We start from the raw sequence: 17,778 nt of genomic DNA on the forward strand, positions 1-17,778 counted from the left end.
AACACAGTTTCTTACAAACGAAAATGAATCACTCATGTCCTAATGATGTAGATGTATCCTGAGGCAAATTCTAAATAGTCTGAGTAATTTTACATAGGCGTGTGTTCGTACAACTATCACAACGAAGGAGTAGCATCGTGTGACAAAATGTAACCCGAGTCAAGCCTGTACGCGGTGATATCAGCGCCCTACATAGACATTTCTGTGGCGAACAGGTAATCGTTAGTTCGCCGTATTACCGTAGTACCGATATTGTTTCTCATATTCAATCGAGAGGTAGCACGCGCTGTCGAGATGTACTTCTGGTAAGAGCTTAATATCAGGTAAGATCGTTTATCTGCCATCCCTGACCTTACAGGTAAGTTCTCGTAGGTAAATTAATAATTATGTTATAACCTATCTAGTAGACAAACGAACTTCTTCCACATTGAAGGAATAAATTGTTTAAGAATATCAAACTCACAAAATATGTGAATTTACTGGTAGTATATCGTGTCCGGGACACTTATTTTGTTCGACAATAGATGTGTCCGCCGCTACATCTCTTTATCTATTTGAAAGGCGCTGATAAAGTTAAATAATTGATAACCTTCTCAAAGAGAATCCTTCAAAGGAACACATTTCGCCTCACAAAGTACATTAAATTTCGTAAGTATAAGTAATAGAGAGGTAACTTTACGTGTGACATCATTTAGGGTCAAAATAGATGAACCATTAACCTTAAACGAACATTCAATAATTAGTCACATAACAATATGACGTTATGTTTTTAAGCAGTTTAGGTTGTCATAAAATAATGTTAAAATGATTATATTTTATTCAGTGATTTCAATTGGGCTTCAATCATTAATCTTTAATCTATATCTATATGACTGGACCGATTTGGCTAATTTTGGTCTTAAATTATTTGTGGAAGTCCAGAGAAGGTTTAAAAGGTATGAAATATATGAAAATTCTCGGAATTAAATAAAAATAACAATTTTGTTTGTCCTTTGATGTGTCCCCCATCGGACGGATTCCTTTTGTCTTTTATTTATCGATTGAGGCACTACGAAGTCTGCCGGGTCAGCTAGTGTTTCATAAAAATAGTGCTCGGACAATATGTTAAATGATATGCCTGACGACTTTTAGATTGTTTTGTGATTTCTTATCGTTTGCCTTGTTTATTTTTATTGTTTGATTTGTGATTATTATGAAATTGAACTAAGGAGATTGGCTATTAGTTATGGAATATCGGCAGTGGCCCAGTTTTGTTTCCAACTAATACTTATTTTATGACTATTGATAGCAAACACCTCACCAATACATGGAGGCCATGTATTGGTGGCCATGTATCTGCCTCATATTTCAAAATTCTTAACACTTTGAACGCCATAATGCATTGCTGACGTCCATGAGCGACAGTAGCCGCTTACCATCAAGTAGGTCGTATACTCGTCTGCCCACAAATGCAATAAATAAAGATGTGTCCACGGCATACTTTCCGATAGGGCCGCACCAATACCAATATATCAAGATCGTCCAAAAATCGTTGAGGTGTTTTTTTCGCAAATATTGTGCAAAGCAGTGACTACTCATTATCTTCTGAGAATTGTCATATTGAACTCACGGCGTCCGTCGCGGCCCACTAGGCTAAGCATGGCTTCTAGTTTGGCGTTCAACGTGTTAAGGAAACCGGTTCTAACGGCAGCGATGTCAATAACCGCCTTTTTTATATATTGATTGTCATTAAATATGACTATTTGACGACTTGCACATATTTTTTCAATTTAAATATTTAAGCCAGCTGACTGTACACATATCAGAGGAAAGTGAAATTAAAGGCTATTTGGTTTAAGCGACATTTTTGAAACTTTACAGAAGAGCCATTCAAAGTTTAAAATTTGGAAAAAATATCATAACAAAAGAACTTTCTCGCAGCTATTTCAAGGGTGTAAACATAATGAAGATCGATTAAAAATATCGAACTGTTAATGCCAATCTATATCTATACTAATACAAGCTGACCCGGCCAACGTTGTTTTGCCATATATAAGATTTCTAGGGAATTTCTAGTGTAGCAAAAAAAGTAACTTATTGTAAGTGTGTAAGGATGTGGTAAATGAGTGAAAGAGGCATGTAGCGCTGTGAACGATTAGGGAGTATAAAAACAACAAAACCTCATTCAACCACATAACTAGGTAATGCCTCATTACAACAAAAAAAAATTCAAAAAAAAAAAAAATGTTAAGTTTGGCCAACCCTTATCACTTAGGGGTATGAAAAATAGATAGTAGCCGATTCTCAGACCTACTGAACATGCATATAAAATTTCATAAAAATCGGTCGAACCGTTTCAGAGGAGTATGGTAACTAACATTGTGACATGAGAATTTTATATATAAGATATAAATCTACAGTGGTTTTTACGGATGTTCCGTTATAACTACTGAACCATGCATCCGATTGACTTGAAACTTGGTATCCATGTAGAAAATACATGTACTTAATGGATAGGCTAATACTTATATGAGTGTTGGACTCCCTACACCCTACTTGCGGGGGTGTTAATGATGAGAATCTTTGTGAGGGTGAGAAATAATAACGTTAATTTTAAATGCCCAGCGAAGCGGACAGGTACAGCTAGTACTGAATAAAACGGACCTTTAATTACAAAGATAAAAGTCGCGTAGTAAGCAAAATGTCGCTTAAACCAAATAGTCTTTCTCACTTCGACATGTACCTAGATACATTTCTCGTACCTTAGACAGTACAGAACAATTACTTAAACATGAAAATTGAGCGGGTCTAAGCAATTTTTTTAAATGCGATATAATCAAAACACTCACCTCGACTCCAGTCACTCCGAGAGCGGCGACCAAGTTGGGCGTCAGCCGGAAGGGTACCTTCTCCGGGACACGGAGAGTCTTGCCTTTCTCGAAGCACACGTTATAGTCTATATGCACCACTTCACCGGACGTTAAGTCCACCAACACATTGTCCAAATGTCTATCACCTAACCCTATTATGTATCCGATAGTGCTCATCACGGCAACAGAGTAACTGTACCGGCGAGTCATCTGCCACCACTGTTCCGGCGTCACGCTACCACACCACAACTCTCTCCACAGTAGATCACGGGGAGTTTCTGCGGTTAACTCCTGCAGTACTTGCTTCAGTATCGTCACGGGCCACTCCTTTCTGTTGTCGGTAGAAATACCCGCTTCTTTTAACAACGGATTCAGTTTGTTGTAAAATAGTTCTGATGGACGCAAAACGTTGACAGTCTTGTTCGTTTTCGTTGATATAACGGCGGCTTCACGATTCTGCCAACGTTTGTACAGGGCAAAAAGTGGTGTTACATTATCTACCCAACTAATGAGACCAGACCTTGGTCCCAGAGGAATTACGGAATAATGCCTCGCTCGGTATGTTTGATTGTTGTTGTTTTCGGAATCGCGCGCCAACATTGTATTGGTTATCGATAGCAGTTGCATAATTCTCTCATCTAAATGTAAATCTTCCAAACCTTTGAACAAGTACGTGTAAGATTTTCCATCGGAACCGTAAAACACTAACTTTTTAGGCCTTGTCTTGGTTGGCAGAATAGCAACGTTATTTTCTACAGATCGTATAGTCACCCTGACCGTTCTTTGATTTGTGTGTACACCGGGCATGGTGATAACCGTGTTTTTCATTTCAGCGAGGACTGGACTAATATCGGACATCTTCAGTATATAAGAAGTTCTCTTATTAACTTTCTGTTGGAGTTTGATTTGTAACTGCTTAAACGGAGCCCACGATTCTTGTGGTTTTTCAGGATTCGTAGGATTCTTTAACTTGTCGATCACATCAATAATTAGAGACTGAAATTTTGCCTGGAACGCAACCTCGTGTGGTGTCTCAGGCTTCGCTGACGTCACGTGCTGAAGTTGTTCAAGAACAAAAACTATAGGTTCGAATATAATGCGATGTTTTTCTTTTATTAATTTTTCTTTGTCTTCTGCAGATAGATTTTCGTTATTCTTCACTATTGTTACTTCAGTTTCCAACTGGGCTAGCCTCTTAGTAAAATCGGAGTGATGTTGAACCAGAGTTCCTAAGCAGAGTTCATCCCATAGTAAGTTGATTCTTTGCAACTCTTTAACAAGCAGTTTTACTTGGAGAATAGTTGTGGGAGCCTGATTCGCCAAAGTCTCAACCATGTCTAGAAAGCATGAATTCAACTCGTTGTTGACCATTTTATCGCTAGCAGCATCATGCAGGTCAAGATTATCTTCACAGCTTTCGGCATCGTTCGAGAGTAAAGATCTAGCAAAATTCAACTCAGGCAATTCAGATTGCTCGTTTTCCACTGCACCAACGACGGCTGGAAAAGTGATCAAATGAGGAGTGTCTTCCGCAAGTCTACAAAGCAAATCTGAAACACACTTCCTTACGTATGTCTCGGGGTGATTTAGTCTTGAAAATAGTTGTGGAATTATTACTTTCCACGGTTGTGTAGGTGTATTGGCCAATCCAGATTCTAAAACAGTCTGCAATTCCATGGCATGTTTCACAATCAAACGTAGCAGTCTCAAAGTAGCAGTGACCACAGCGTTTTCCCCACTGTGGTTTATGTAGTCAGAAGCGCATATCAATTGAAGGAACTTGAAATATGCATCTGCCGATAATTCGAAGTACGAAAACACTCGTTTCTGGGCTTGTCGCCATATGTCGACTAGGAGCGCCAAATGTTCGGGGAAAGCATTACTGAGCGACGGCACGGTCCTTAACTGACTTTCAATCATTTCCGATGTGTTAATCTCATTCCAATCAATGTCTTCGTCATCACATGTAGCTTTAGTCTTAGAAAGAATCTCGCAAACAGCTTCAAAATCTTCAGGAGAACATCCAATCATAACGCTTTCGATTTGCAGTTTGTCATTTTCAGTCAATTGTTCCCTCGTTTTGGAACTGAATTCGACCATTTTCCTACCCCATCTAAAGCACCAAGCTGCAAAATTTGCCCACGCTTTGGCCAATCCTGGGCACTGATTGACTCCAAATTGCAATAATTTACCAACAGCAGAGTCCGTTAGTGGAATTACATTCTCGGAAACATTATTATCCACTAGGCCAATTTCAGGCAAAGCTGATACTAGTTTTGATAATGGCGAATCAACGTCTAAAACATTTTCTGTTTCACTCTGAACCCATTTAGAAAGAGTCAAGAGCATCCTAGTGCCTCTCTCACGAAGCTCGTAACTCTGTTCACCCATCGCTAGTCTTTGAGAAAATCCAAACGAAATACTAGCACACAAATTAATTGCTGGCATTTTCGTATCTTCTTTTGCATACGTCAATTTACATAGTTCGGTCAAAGCACAAGCATTATTAGGAGTCCAAATATCTAAATTGTATGAATTTGTAGACATAAGCAAAACTTCACTCAATTCTTCCAAATTCTCGACTTCACCCAGATACAACTGGAATGCAGAGTTATTTTTAAAATGTTTTAGAAGTTCCCTTTTAGCCATCATAATGTTAGCATTTTTTCTCGCACTCTTAATAAGGTCTAGTCGAAGACTTTCAGTGAAGAAAACATTTTCTTCCGTCACATTCAAATCTGTAAAGTATTGATTCCACCACACCACTCTGCTGAGGTTTTTCAATTCAGTCACATATTTATGTTCTTTCACGCTAGATGGTTTGAAAGGGTTTGTTAAAACTTTCCCATTTTTAACGACATTCATCAATCCGTGGTTTGCTAGTTGTAGAACAGCTATTTCCTTCAAAAAATGTATGGAATTACTTCTGGTGAACTCTTCTGTGGCTGAATTTAACAGTTCTTGGCAATTTTTCAGTAAAGTTTCATATTTTTCATTGTAATCATTGTAATAAACATTCGCTGCTGTGCAAATGAGAGTTGATTCTATTTTATTCAACAATGCTTGGTATGAACAGCTGTTTTTAGATATTTCATTGCTTTCGAGTTCCAATAAATTCCAATTACAGAGTTTTTCAGGAATTTGCGCTTCCTCTTCGAACATTTTTAGAGCAGATAAACAGTACCATTGTGAATTTGGATTTTGTTGGTCAACATCCTTCCATTCTTCTATTTCTTCCCAGCTTTGAATATGCTTGTAGCTTTCTATAATCTGTTCATCTATGAATTTAAGACATCTAGAGTCATTGTATAGTGGGGTGATCATAGTCTCTTGTTGAGCATCATTCGGCTTGATATTCTTTAATTTCTTGAAGAAACCTAATGCTAATTCATGTCTCGAGTTGGCTTGTTCTGCAGCACCTTTTAGCCACACAAGTTTCTTGTCAAACGTCTTTTTAATCCAAACATAAAAGCCATGTAAAACTTCCGGTTCTTCAATTTTAATAAGGGCACGTGCAACAGTCATTGTTATGGCTTCAATGTCAATATTAGTTTTAGAATTCGCTGCAGCTTGTAACATCAAAGAGGCGTGATATATCGCAGCTCCAAAATGTCCTGCATGCAGACTTACAGCCAGTGCGGCAGGGCGCACTCTTGTTAACCATTCTCTACAAGTAGACCAATTGGTGTGAAAAAATGTTTTCACTGGTTTGCTAACTGCTGGCAATACTGTAGCTGTACCTTCAGCTGCATTGTAAATATATTTCTCCAAGAATATCATAAACTCAGTAATCCATGAAGACCTCATTTGCTCCATTTTTATGGTGGATATTAAATCATGACTATTTTTACTTGTGTATTTTGTGTCCGTTAATGAAACTTCTCTTGCCATTGTTTTTAAGGCACCTTCTATTTTCATGAAGGTCTCTTGTGGCTTTCCCAGGACTGTTCTTAATTTTACTGAGACACATGTTTGTGCGACTTCAGAGAGTGCCCAGCTAACACAAACAGAATCAAAAGTCATTGCACACTGTCTGAAGAAGAGCTGGTTTTTGTCATCTGTATCTCCATTTTGTAAAGGCCAAGTGGATAGAAATGAGTCAAGTATAAAGGTTTTTTCCACTGGTACAGATACTAATAGTGAGTTCATGATCGGTTGAAAGTGTTGTTGTGACAATGTACAATACGTTCCTCTCATTAGGTACTCTTTGAAGGAGTTGAATTTCGTATCACAATTCAAAATATTCAAACTCATTTTACGACTTGTGAACACTTTTACTACTTGCTTGTCTAATTCCAATTGCACGATATCCCAAGGTAGATCAAACAGTACTTGCTTGCAAACATCAGCCAGGTTCTTATTAAAATTGTCAATATGCAGCAAACATAATACTGCTATTTTTTTTAACAAAATGAGATTCCAAGTCAAACTTTTATTCTTCAGTAAATGGTGGCAATTATTCATGATTAGCAATACAACATCATCATCAAAGCAGTGAACTAAAGTCAACATGTTTGTTACCAAAACTAGAAAGCCATTACACAAGCTCACAATTGGCAAATATTTGTCCAGCTGGCAAAAAATATCAGATATCCAACTCAATACAAGTACCAAAGTTTCTTTTGGTACATCTTCAACCAGAATCGTACTGATTGTATTCAAAATCACAGCAAGGTGACCAGATGTTGGGCTTGAGCTTGAAACATCTCCTAAACTCAGATTGGCTAAACCAAATATATCACTAGCTCTCTGTTGGGTATTGCTCATTAAATCGCTTGAAGCTATGAAGTGATTATTTTTCTTGCAATGTGAGTACAAAAGGTACAGTATTGAATATTGTAGAGCTGGTTTGTAGCCACCTAATATTTCACTATGTGGGCACATTTTTATGGCTAGCAGTTCCAGGATGCTTGGTTGGAGTGCCCACATACCAATTATAGAATTACTCGCATTTGCAAGCTCAGACAAACATTGAAGGTAAAATATTACATTTTTCTCTGCATGTTCTTCTTTAATTTCTTCAAAATATTCTGCTTTTATAATTGATATTTCAGGTAAAATGACCGAATATGCATTCTGAATGTCAGTCAACACAAATTTGTAGGTCTCTTGCAGTAGAGGAATATTCTTCAAGTTTAACAAATTACTGTAAACTGACAAAATGCTGTTCAATATCAGTATACTCTCAGAGTAACGAAGTGGTCTCAGTAGTGACCCTGGGCCTATTGTTTGTCCAATAAATTCTATGGGGAGGTTAGATGCGATTTCCTTAATTGTTGTTGACACTAAATTAATTACACTGAGGCATACATTCTCATCAAATTGCAGGTATTTTTCCATCTCCATATAAATCAAGGGGTACAAACCTAAAGCACAAGATGTTGATTTAGACTGCAGATATTTCAGGAGCAACGAAATGCATTCATTACCAGCTAATATTAAATCAGATTCTACATCATCCTTGAGTGATTTCTTTAAAACCTCTAGTATTTTTGTAAATGTTTCTGTTAAAAACACCCATGTGACCATATGTGAGACCGTAGGGCTTAAAAGATTTCCTAAGCTCTTGACGACTGTGTTGAAAACATTCAAAAAAGATGTAATTTTTTGTATGTCATCTCCTTCACTTTTTCCAGACTCCAGATCAAGAGAGTGAACAGTCAAATCTTCAACAAAATGATTCAATAAATTGACCGAGAATCCCACATCAGCTTGCCAATGCCTACTCAATTTAAACAATGACTGCAAAGCAAATTGTTTAATTTTATTTGGTTGGGCATTGTCTACATGCCAACCAACCAATATGTCTACAGTGTCTACAAAGTGATTGGCAAATTGCACTGGATATGAATTAGACATGACTAACATAGCATTAATGGCAGCCATGAACACATCAGCTGAGTCTGTTCCCTCGATTATTACTTGTAGTCTGTCAAGAGTTTGTTCTGCAAATTCAGACAAGTCATGATTTTGATAATCCAGTTGGTATGTTTCGGTTAAAGACAATGTCAACAAGTGTTTGATTGAGTTGTTATGGACAGAGTAAGTAGCTACTATCCAATCAAGGTGTTTTCTAAAGTCCGGACCCATTACATATCCTATTCTTCCGAGCACTGCAGCAGCGCCTTCCTTTGTTTCAGGACCGGGGCCATCATAAAGCACATCCAACAGTGATTCCACCAAAATTTCGTAAGACCTTCGTATGTATCGAGTGTTTTCTGGCATCATCACAGCGTCTTGAAGTTTTCTACATATGGCGAGCGACTTTTCGACGTCACTTTCAGCACAAAGACGCCGTAGCAGTTTTGAGATGCGTGGATCTTCTGGCAAATTCAAAACTAAATCTGATCGCTCATAAAACGTGCTGTCGTTATTTCCTTGAGACCAGGAGTCACCCACTGGCTGATTTAACGGTTCGTGATATTTATAGGAATTATCGAAGGGATCCCGTTCGCCGCGGGGCGGGAAACCGCCTCGACCGCGACTGCCGCCTCGACCGCCACGTGACGGCCGAAATTCAGTAACCCGGCCCCGGGGTCGAAAACGTCCATCCCTGGAGGATCCCTCGAAACCAGGCAGGGAATCGTAGGCATTAACATAACCTCTGATCTTATCATCCGTTGAGTTTTCGTGCGCACTATCATCCCGTTCTAAAGTTATCGAAGTTTCCGTTCCTTTTAGGTTTTTGACTTTGTTACTTGTTGTTGCGGATAGCATCACTAAATTTTTTATAAAACACGTATTTAAAACCACACATGGCCGTAAAATTACGACAAAATTCGACCAAAACAGATGATCTTCGCCAACAAAACTTATTGTCAGATTTGTCATAGACAAAAATAACAAAGTGTCAATTACTGACATTAAGTCAAACCAAAAACAAAACAACTCAAACCCTGCAGCACCAAGGAATCTTTGCAAGAATATTTTGGTTAAAATATTTAAAAAAAAATTGCGAGTTCTCTTTATTGCTGAGAAATTCTCGTTATAGCTCAGTAAATAATTTTGTGAAAATCGTATCCAAAAATGGGCTCATAGCAGGTTATCAGTTATCTGAATTGTTGTACTTGGATGGGACATGGCGCGGCGGGTTCCATTCACAAGCTTTTTCAATCTATTCGTTTGACTTTGCGAAAAACAAATTGTATTAATATAACCTAATTTAATAATTATTTATAAGCTATGTTTATATGAAGCGAGTTACCTGCAGTCAAACTGCGTAAGCAGTTTTTTGCATGGGCATGGTTTAAATGAAAGTGTAACTTTTTATGAATTAATATATTACATATACATAAATATTTACATAACGTGGCTTCGTCTTTTTTTACAGATTTTTTTCCAGTACCTACGGTAATAATCAAATAAAAAACTACCCTATGATCATGGGTTTAAAGATAAAAGAAATGAATAAACCTCATAATATTAAAGTGTATTATGTATGACGACTTAGGCATATTATCTATGGGCTTTGTTTCCAAGCCAGTAAAATTAATTAAAAAAAAAAATCTATGGGTAGTGTTTTTATACTGAAATTGAAAAATTCTATCGACGGGAATACAATTAAGAAAAATAAACCCCACGCTTGATTTATCTATATAAACCAACAAGATTAACATAATGAAAGCCACAAAACGTACTCACGATTTCAAGGGTAAATCTAAACATTAAAAATAACCTCTTAGAGTACCGTGTTTCTCAAAATTAAATAATGATAAAAATTATATTTTTTTTACAGCACTTGCATTGAAATTGAATGATGATTCATCGTGTCCCCATTACATTTATTTCAAAGAGCACTCAGTTAGAGAACATACGAAAGATAAACCAGCTGGTAGAACAATTTTTATTGTCAACGTTCCACCTTATGCTGACGAAAAAGGCCTTACAAACGCGTTCAGCGAAGCGGGACCCATTTCTTCAGTAAAACTTTGCATAAAGCCTAACACAATGGAAGATGATATTCCTAAATTTATTTCTGAAAAACAGAAAAAGTCCTTTCAGGTTGCATATTTAGTTTTTGAAAAGGTGTCAGCATTGGATAGAGCATTACAGCTGAGTGAATTAAAACCCTTAAACAGTGAAAGTTATAGAATAAAAACTGGCATACAAAAATGGATTGAAGAGTTCAATAAAGAGATCTTACAACCAAAAACATTGAAAGAAAATATTGAAACATTTATGAAGAAATATGATTCCGAAACTGCTAAAGAGAAAAAGAAAGAAAAAAAATTAGAACAGGAAGATGACGAAGGTTGGGTCACAGTCACAAAGGGAGGCAAAATTCAAAGTTTTGCTCGCACAGAAAAAGTAGAAAACAAAATCTTAGAGAAAGAAGAAAAAAATAAAAAGCGTAAAGAACTGAAGAATTTCTATACTTTTCAAATTCGAGAGTCGAAAATGAAACATATTGTAATGCTCAGGCAAAAATTTGAAGAAGACAAGAAAAAGATAGCACAGATAAAACAAAGCCGCCGATTTAAACCATTTTAAAATATAAAAGAAAAAATTTAACTTTATTTCGTTTACATAGATTTAAAAACCTAATTTATATTAAGTAAGACTTTTAAATAAAAGTGTAATCTAAGTTTACAAAACCATCTGTGTTTCATGATAACATTTTACAACATATTAAAAATTGAATCAAAAGTAAAAAATATAAATATTCTTAATTGTATCCATGATTTTGATCATTATGTTATTTATTAGTGAGTTGACAAGAAATGTTTCTTGAAATAAGATCTAGTTTCAAAGTCTATTCATAAAATGAAATCATGTTAAGTTTAAGTAATATTTATTTATTACAAAACTAATTTTTACCTTATAATGTATTCAATTTACATTTATTTACAGTGGATTTGATCACAGACCAAAACATAATTACACCACACCTCTGTACACGGCTCAATGAGTCCAAGACTAAGACCTGTATTCAGTCACAAAATCTCATAACATTCGTCAAATGTTCTGCTGATGGGTTCGTATGACTATGCGGAGGAGACGATTCTCAGGCAGTGTATCCAGGGAGGCCAGGAGGTTGTTGACGTTGCCGTACACGCAGCCGTTGGCTAGGGATACCTGAACCGCTTGCCCAAGTCGGTTCAGACATTCCTGAGGTGACACATGGAACATTGAAGTTTTAAGTTGAATTAACAATAATCATTAATGGAAATTATAATAATTCGTCTTACTTTTTCACCCAAATCCAAAATAAGGGAAGGCAAACTATAGACAACTTACTTATGCCTACACTAAAACAATGATTGGCCAAAATTGGTAGGTACCTATCCTTGAAAGCTCACCAAACGGCTAATAACATAATACAGTTCCATCGGTGCCATCACTATTTGTATAATATTACATTTATGTGTCCATTCATGTGTCGTTTACCTGAAGTTTCTCATCATTGCTCAGCTTAAGACCTCGTGTGAGGACGTCATGCGCGTACGTTTGCACGATCGGCGCCAACGCGGCGAGGTGTTGAGCGTTAACTGCAGTCGGAGGGCCTTGGGTTCGTTTGCCGGATCTTAAACTGAAAACATATTAAATAAATAATCACAACAAATTTAATAGCTACTGTGTTGGATCAGATGAACTGGAACACATATGAGACCAGAAAAAGTAGTCTCAGAAAAAATACACAATCAAAATCACAAAAAATATCACAATAAATTTTACCTATGTAAAACTCCTAAATGCAGTTTGATATACAATTCAGCCTCTGAAAGTTGTTTCTGCTGCACTGTTGTCACTATGGAGCGATCAATTTCACGTTCTAGTTTAATTTTTTTCATTGGTATTGATATTTCCATCATCTCAACATCTGAAAAAGAGCAATATATTAAATAATATACATACTTGTATATGGTGGACAAGTAGACATGATAATTTCTTCATTCCTAAGCTTCAAATCGAAATGCAGAATTCCACTGTAGCAAAAATAGTCAGGACAATAGTGCTGCAGATATATTGTTTTGTATCACAAACCTGAATCATACTCGTACATACATACATACATTAGTAATTTTGAAAAGTTGTCATACAATTATTATACAGAAATTTTATTAATTTTGATTAGTTTTGGGAAGAGTAGAGTGGATTAGAGTATTCTTTATTGTACACCAAAATCATTGATCAATTACCATTGATGACCAACAAACAAATAAATTATTAAAACATTATAAACATTAAAATGTAATAGTACTATGATCAAACTTATTGTTAAGAGTGATCTCTTCTAGAGAATATTTTACACAGACAGTAGACAAGAATCTTTTTTTTTACTTTTTACTACTATGTGCTACTAAAAAAATTAACTTAATTCAGTATATAAATTAATATGATACCTTCTACATTACTAGGAAGACACAGAGGAGCAAGAGCACACCACCGTATGAGCCCAGCTAGTGGAGTGGCAGCCGCCATGGGTATGGAGCCACTCGGTAAAGACGCCGGCTTCAGCTGAGCGGACATACACAGTGATGGGTTGGAATACACCTGTAATATAATTTAATTTGAATTCTGCTTTGTCAAGGAATTCAGTTGGTCACATTGCACATCTGACTAATGGGAGTCACAACAACAGTTAATGAATTAGGAGAAACTATGAGAGCTTATGTAGGAGTCTTTCACCTCTAAATGGATAATTGAAGCATTTAATTATAACAAGAGTTCTGTATCCAGGATGGATGTTCACAATTAAAGCAAATGATAAATTTAAGGAAATAAATAAGTTACTAATGAAAAAACTAAACAAACCCATGAAGTGATGACTTCTAGAAGATTCTTTGGTGGCATTTTTTTTGTTGATAAATCATGAACATATAGTTCTGTTACTGCAGTAATGAAATTAGAAATAAATTGAGGAGCAGTATTTGCCAGCATTCTGAGTTCTTTCTGGTTTTTTGTATTAAGGTAGAAGTGATCACGGATAAGATTCTCTGCTAGTTGCAGAGACTGTGGTGATGAGCAGCCTGTCTGCTGGAGCCAAACTCCTACAGCAAGCAACACCTGAAAAGTAATTTGAGCAATTGAGTAATTAATGTGTGGACTGTCATGTAGGTTACTGGTGTCCTACATGGCGTACTGAAGTAATTATGTCAATTTCTCTTTTCAATCTTCTTACTAAGGCATGGGAATATCTAGTAGACTCTATGAAAGAAGAAACTTATATTCTTTTTAGGTTAATCACACTTATATACATTACAAACAATATAATTTCATCATAATGATCCTTAATAAATTACTTTCAGTATTAGCAATTACGCTCACTGTGATGCTTTTAATAAATGATATTTATATTTTTTTTTTTTTTTATTGCCTAGGTATGTAGACAAGCTCACAGCCCACCTGCTGTTAAGTGGTTACTGGAACCCATAGACATCTACAACGTAAATGCGCCACACACCTTGAGATATAAGTTCTAAGGTCTCAGTAAAGTTACGACGGCTGCCCCACCCTTCAAACCGAAACGCATTACTGCTTCACGGCAGAAATAGGTGGGGTGGATAACTCTATAAAGTTGTTAACTATGAGAGTTCTAGAATCTTTACTTACCGGAGTGCTAGAGGCTGACACTGCCATGCTAGCCAGGATACTCAGTACCTTCAATCTTCTCTGACTTTCCATACCACCAAACAGCGACAAGAATATTGTATTTTTTGTAGTCTCATTATTGCAAGAGGACAAATATTCACATAAAATATCTATGAGTTGTAGTTCTTGCAATGAACTAAGGCCTGCCCCCCGTCCTCTGTCTCCGCGACGATCACTCTCACAGAAAATGAACTCTGATATTATCTCCATCGCTACAACCAATTGCTTGCTCGTAGGTGCCGTTCGACCCGCTAATAATTGTTCTGTGATAAATAAATTAGTACTTATTGTATTGGATTTTATATCAATAATTTCATATAGTATTTTGTAAGGGTAACGTAAGTACGTTAATTACCTATTCTAACGAGAGCTTCCTGAGCGCATACTGGAAATTCATATTTCCTTAGGGAGTGTTTCAAATCTGAGAGGGACATTTTAGTGCTTTTTGGAGAAATTTCAGAATTGGAAATAATTAAATGAAATTTTCATCACATTGAAAATATTGTTTTAGTAATAGTAGTTTTATTTTTCCAAATAGAAAGGCAAAAGTATTACACCATACAGCTTAATCTGTTATATATATTTTTATGAAATATGATATTATGAAATGAAATGAGAAAATGAAAGCAGATTAATATAAAACATAGCATGGCATGAAATGAAATAAATTGAAATGAGATGAGATGAGATGATGATATGGGATATTTTTATGAAAAACGATAATATGGAGTGAAATGAAATATTTGAGACATTAATCAACTGGGATGAAATTAAATAAAATGAGATGAGATGATATGAGATGAAATATAATCTCAGTAAAATGGTGGTCATTTACTGAGATTTTTTCAGGGGACTTTTTGAAGGATCCCGAGTAGTTACGTCCAACGGCTTTGTTTCATTTTCCCACATTTGTGCACTTTCACAGATACTAAACCAGTGATTATCAAACTTATTTCTTTTACCGCCCCCTTTGAAAATCAATTATTTTTCAGTGCCCCCCATTTTATATACACCCCTAAAACTTTAAAACCGCTATTTCATTAATTTAATTAATAAAAGTTGTATTAATTTTAGTAAATGTAGTACCACATAGTACTTATATATTTGTAGATGCTATTATTGTTTCTTCATATTATTATATGTCCGTACATTGCTACAGAGCGTGTATTTACAAATTTGCAAAGTAAAAATGAATTCTTCTCATCAATATGTTTGTTTTTTTTTTATTGCTTAGATGTGTGGACGAGCTCACAGCCCACCTGGTGTTAAGTGGTTACTGGAGCCCATAGACATCTACAACGTAAATGCGCCACCCACCTTGAGATATAAGTTGTAAGGTCTCAGTATAGTTACAACGGCTGCCCCACCCTTCAAACCGAAACGCTTTACTGCTTCACGGCAGAAATAGGCAGGGCGGTGGTACCTACCCGCGCGGACTCACAACAGGTCCTACCACCAGTAATTACGCAAATTGTAATTTTGCGGGTTTTACTTTTATTACACGATGTTATTCCTTCACCGTGGAAGTCAATCGTGAACATTTGTTGAGTACGTATTTCATCAGAAAAAAAATTGGTACCCGCCTGCGGGATTCGAACACCGGTGCATCGCTTCAACACGAATGCACCGGACGTCTTATCTTTTAGGCCACGACGACTTCAAAATTTAAATTCAGATTTACCAAAATAAATTGCTAGTTCACTGTACTATTACTATGCTAATTTATTAGAACGAAACTATTTTTGTTGAATGTCTTTCTCATTAATAAAAGATTCTCATCATAAGATAATTAAAAGTTTATATTTCGACTAGTAAATAATACTACTAACAATAATAACTTATTAAACTACCAATAAGCTAAACCGGAAGTCGTAGAGGATTTCATTTATCTGGGCTCCGTCATAGCTAGTAATGGATCCTCCGAAAAGGACCTCAGAAGGCGAATCAGTATGGCAAAGAGTCCCAAATGGACCGTCTTTGGGCGGACAGAAACATCTCGAGAAATACCAAAAAGCAGCTCGTCACCTTCCTCGTATTTTCCATTTTATCTACGGCCCAGAGACTCGAACCCTCAAGAAAGCCGACCGTCAATGCATCGACGCGTTTGAGATGTGGTGCTGGAGGAAAATGCTCGGGATCGGTCGGAAATGACGGTCGGACCATATACGCTCCACTCTCAATACCTCAGTCCACGTTGCTATCCACACAGCCGAGGACAGGTAGGAATGGCGCAAGATGATGCAGGAGAAAGTTATTAGAGGAGGCCACAGCCCTCAGCACTGAGGATTATCGACGCAAGAAGGAAGGAAACTACGAAAAATAAATTAATATCATTTCGTATTATAGATAAATATGGGTAATTTTTCATAGAATTTTAGTTTATAATTTAGAACTGGTTCAAATAAAAACCGCCGCCTAAGTCAGCATTTTTATTATTTGTAATAATTAATATCTATACTTATATTATAAAGAGGAAAGATTTGTTTGTTTGTTTGTATTCAATAGGCTCCGAAACTACTAAACCGATTTGAAAAAATCTTTCACTGTTTGGAAGCTTCACTATTCCCGAGTGACATATCTTTTTTGAAAAAAAAAAAAATAGGTATCCTTACTAAAACTCCAATAATTTAACCCAGGTGTAAAAAAAATTACTTAAAATATTCTTTACGTCGCGTGCCCAACGAAGACTATTGATGATAGAATAAAATAATGTACTACGACTTTGTAAAAAACATTATTATTTGCAGAAAGTGTCGCGACAGCATAATAATATGTCTAACTATTATAGTTATGCCGCAATAAGTGTTCTTTTATTTTAAAAAATGCCCCTGCTAAGACACGGAGTGCCCCCCCACCTTCGCCGACTGGTGGCTTCCTACTTGGAGGACAGATCGGTAACGTGTACTGGACACGGTGGGATCGTGCACAGGTTCCCGGTCGTGCGCGGTGTTCCACAGGGGTCGGTGCTCGGCCCTCTTTTGTGTGCCCACAGGCCCCGGAGAGTGCCACCTGTCGATGCCCATATCGTGGTTGGAGGCGTCCGTATCGGGTCGGGGTGCAGTTGAAGTACCTCGGCCTCATTCTGGACAGTCGTTGGGCCTTCCGTGTTCACTTTCAGAAGCTTCCTAACATCGGGGGGCCTAACCAGGTGACGCGCCATCTCTATACGAGGGTGGTGCGGTCAATGGCCTTATACGAGGCACCCGTGTGGGGCCAGTCACTGGCCGTGGGGGTAGCGAAGTTGCTGCAACGGCCGCAACGCACCATCGCGGTCAGGATCATCCGTGGTTATCGCACCATCTCTTTCGAGGCGGCGTGTGTACTGGCTGGGACGCCG

At 37.0% G+C, this 17,778-nt stretch overlaps 3 protein-coding genes across 4 annotated transcripts in view; 1 reads left to right on the forward strand and 2 right to left on the reverse strand.

The window, feature by feature from the left end:
* The window catches only part of nonC (serine/threonine-protein kinase Smg1), a 141,122-nt gene extending 131,427 nt beyond the window's left edge, over nucleotides 1-9,695 (reverse strand). For both annotated transcript variants that reach the window (XM_089730818.1, XM_089730817.1), the window contains exon 1: nucleotides 2,829-9,695. In XM_089730818.1, coding sequence (XP_089586944.1) covers nucleotides 2,829-9,680 — 6,852 coding nt within the window. In that variant the 5' untranslated portion in view covers nucleotides 9,681-9,695. The remainder of the gene's footprint in view (nucleotides 1-2,828) is intronic.
* A 644-nt stretch (nucleotides 9,696-10,339) lies between these two features.
* Nucleotides 10,340-12,542, forward strand: LOC114251829 (ribosomal RNA-processing protein 7 homolog A). Its single transcript, XM_028186228.2, has 2 exons — nucleotides 10,340-10,500; nucleotides 10,585-12,542. Exons 1-2 carry the CDS (start codon nucleotides 10,467-10,469, stop codon nucleotides 11,337-11,339), a joined length of 789 nt encoding a protein of 262 aa, XP_028042029.2. The 5' UTR covers nucleotides 10,340-10,466; the 3' UTR covers nucleotides 11,340-12,542.
* On the reverse strand, nucleotides 11,342-14,985 carry LOC114251818 (integrator complex subunit 15). The gene is made up of 7 exons (XM_028186219.2): nucleotides 14,797-14,985; nucleotides 14,403-14,704; nucleotides 13,605-13,856; nucleotides 13,193-13,343; nucleotides 12,525-12,669; nucleotides 12,237-12,378; nucleotides 11,342-11,957 (listed from the first exon to the last, which is right to left on the reverse strand). Exons 1-7 carry the CDS (start codon nucleotides 14,873-14,875, stop codon nucleotides 11,805-11,807), a joined length of 1,224 nt encoding a protein of 407 aa, XP_028042020.2. The 5' UTR covers nucleotides 14,876-14,985; the 3' UTR covers nucleotides 11,342-11,804.
* Nucleotides 14,986-17,778: the final 2,793 nt, after the last annotated feature.

The sequence above is a fragment of the Bombyx mandarina genome, chromosome 11 (assembly GCF_030267445.1).
Source record: "Bombyx mandarina strain Sakado chromosome 11, ASM3026744v2".
NCBI lineage: Eukaryota > Metazoa > Arthropoda > Insecta > Lepidoptera > Bombycidae > Bombyx > Bombyx mandarina.

Coding starts and splice junctions, on each gene's coding strand:
- LOC114251818 (XM_028186219.2), bottom strand. CDS start 14,875: ATGTCCCTCTCAGATTTGAAACACTCCCTAAGGAAATATGAATTTCCA. Junction 12,379..12,524: donor CATTTAGGAGTTTTACATAG/GTAAAATTTATT, acceptor ATATGTTTTCAG/TTTAAGATCCGGCAAACGAA. Junction 11,958..12,236: donor GCAATGATGAGAAACTTCAG/GTAAACGACACA, acceptor GTGTCACCTCAG/GAATGTCTGAACCGACTTGG.
- LOC114251829 (XM_028186228.2), top strand. CDS start 10,467: ATGAAAGCCACAAAACGTACTCACGATTTCAAGG. Junction 10,501..10,584: donor ACGTACTCACGATTTCAAGG/GTAAATCTAAAC, acceptor TTTTTTTTACAG/CACTTGCATTGAAATTGAAT.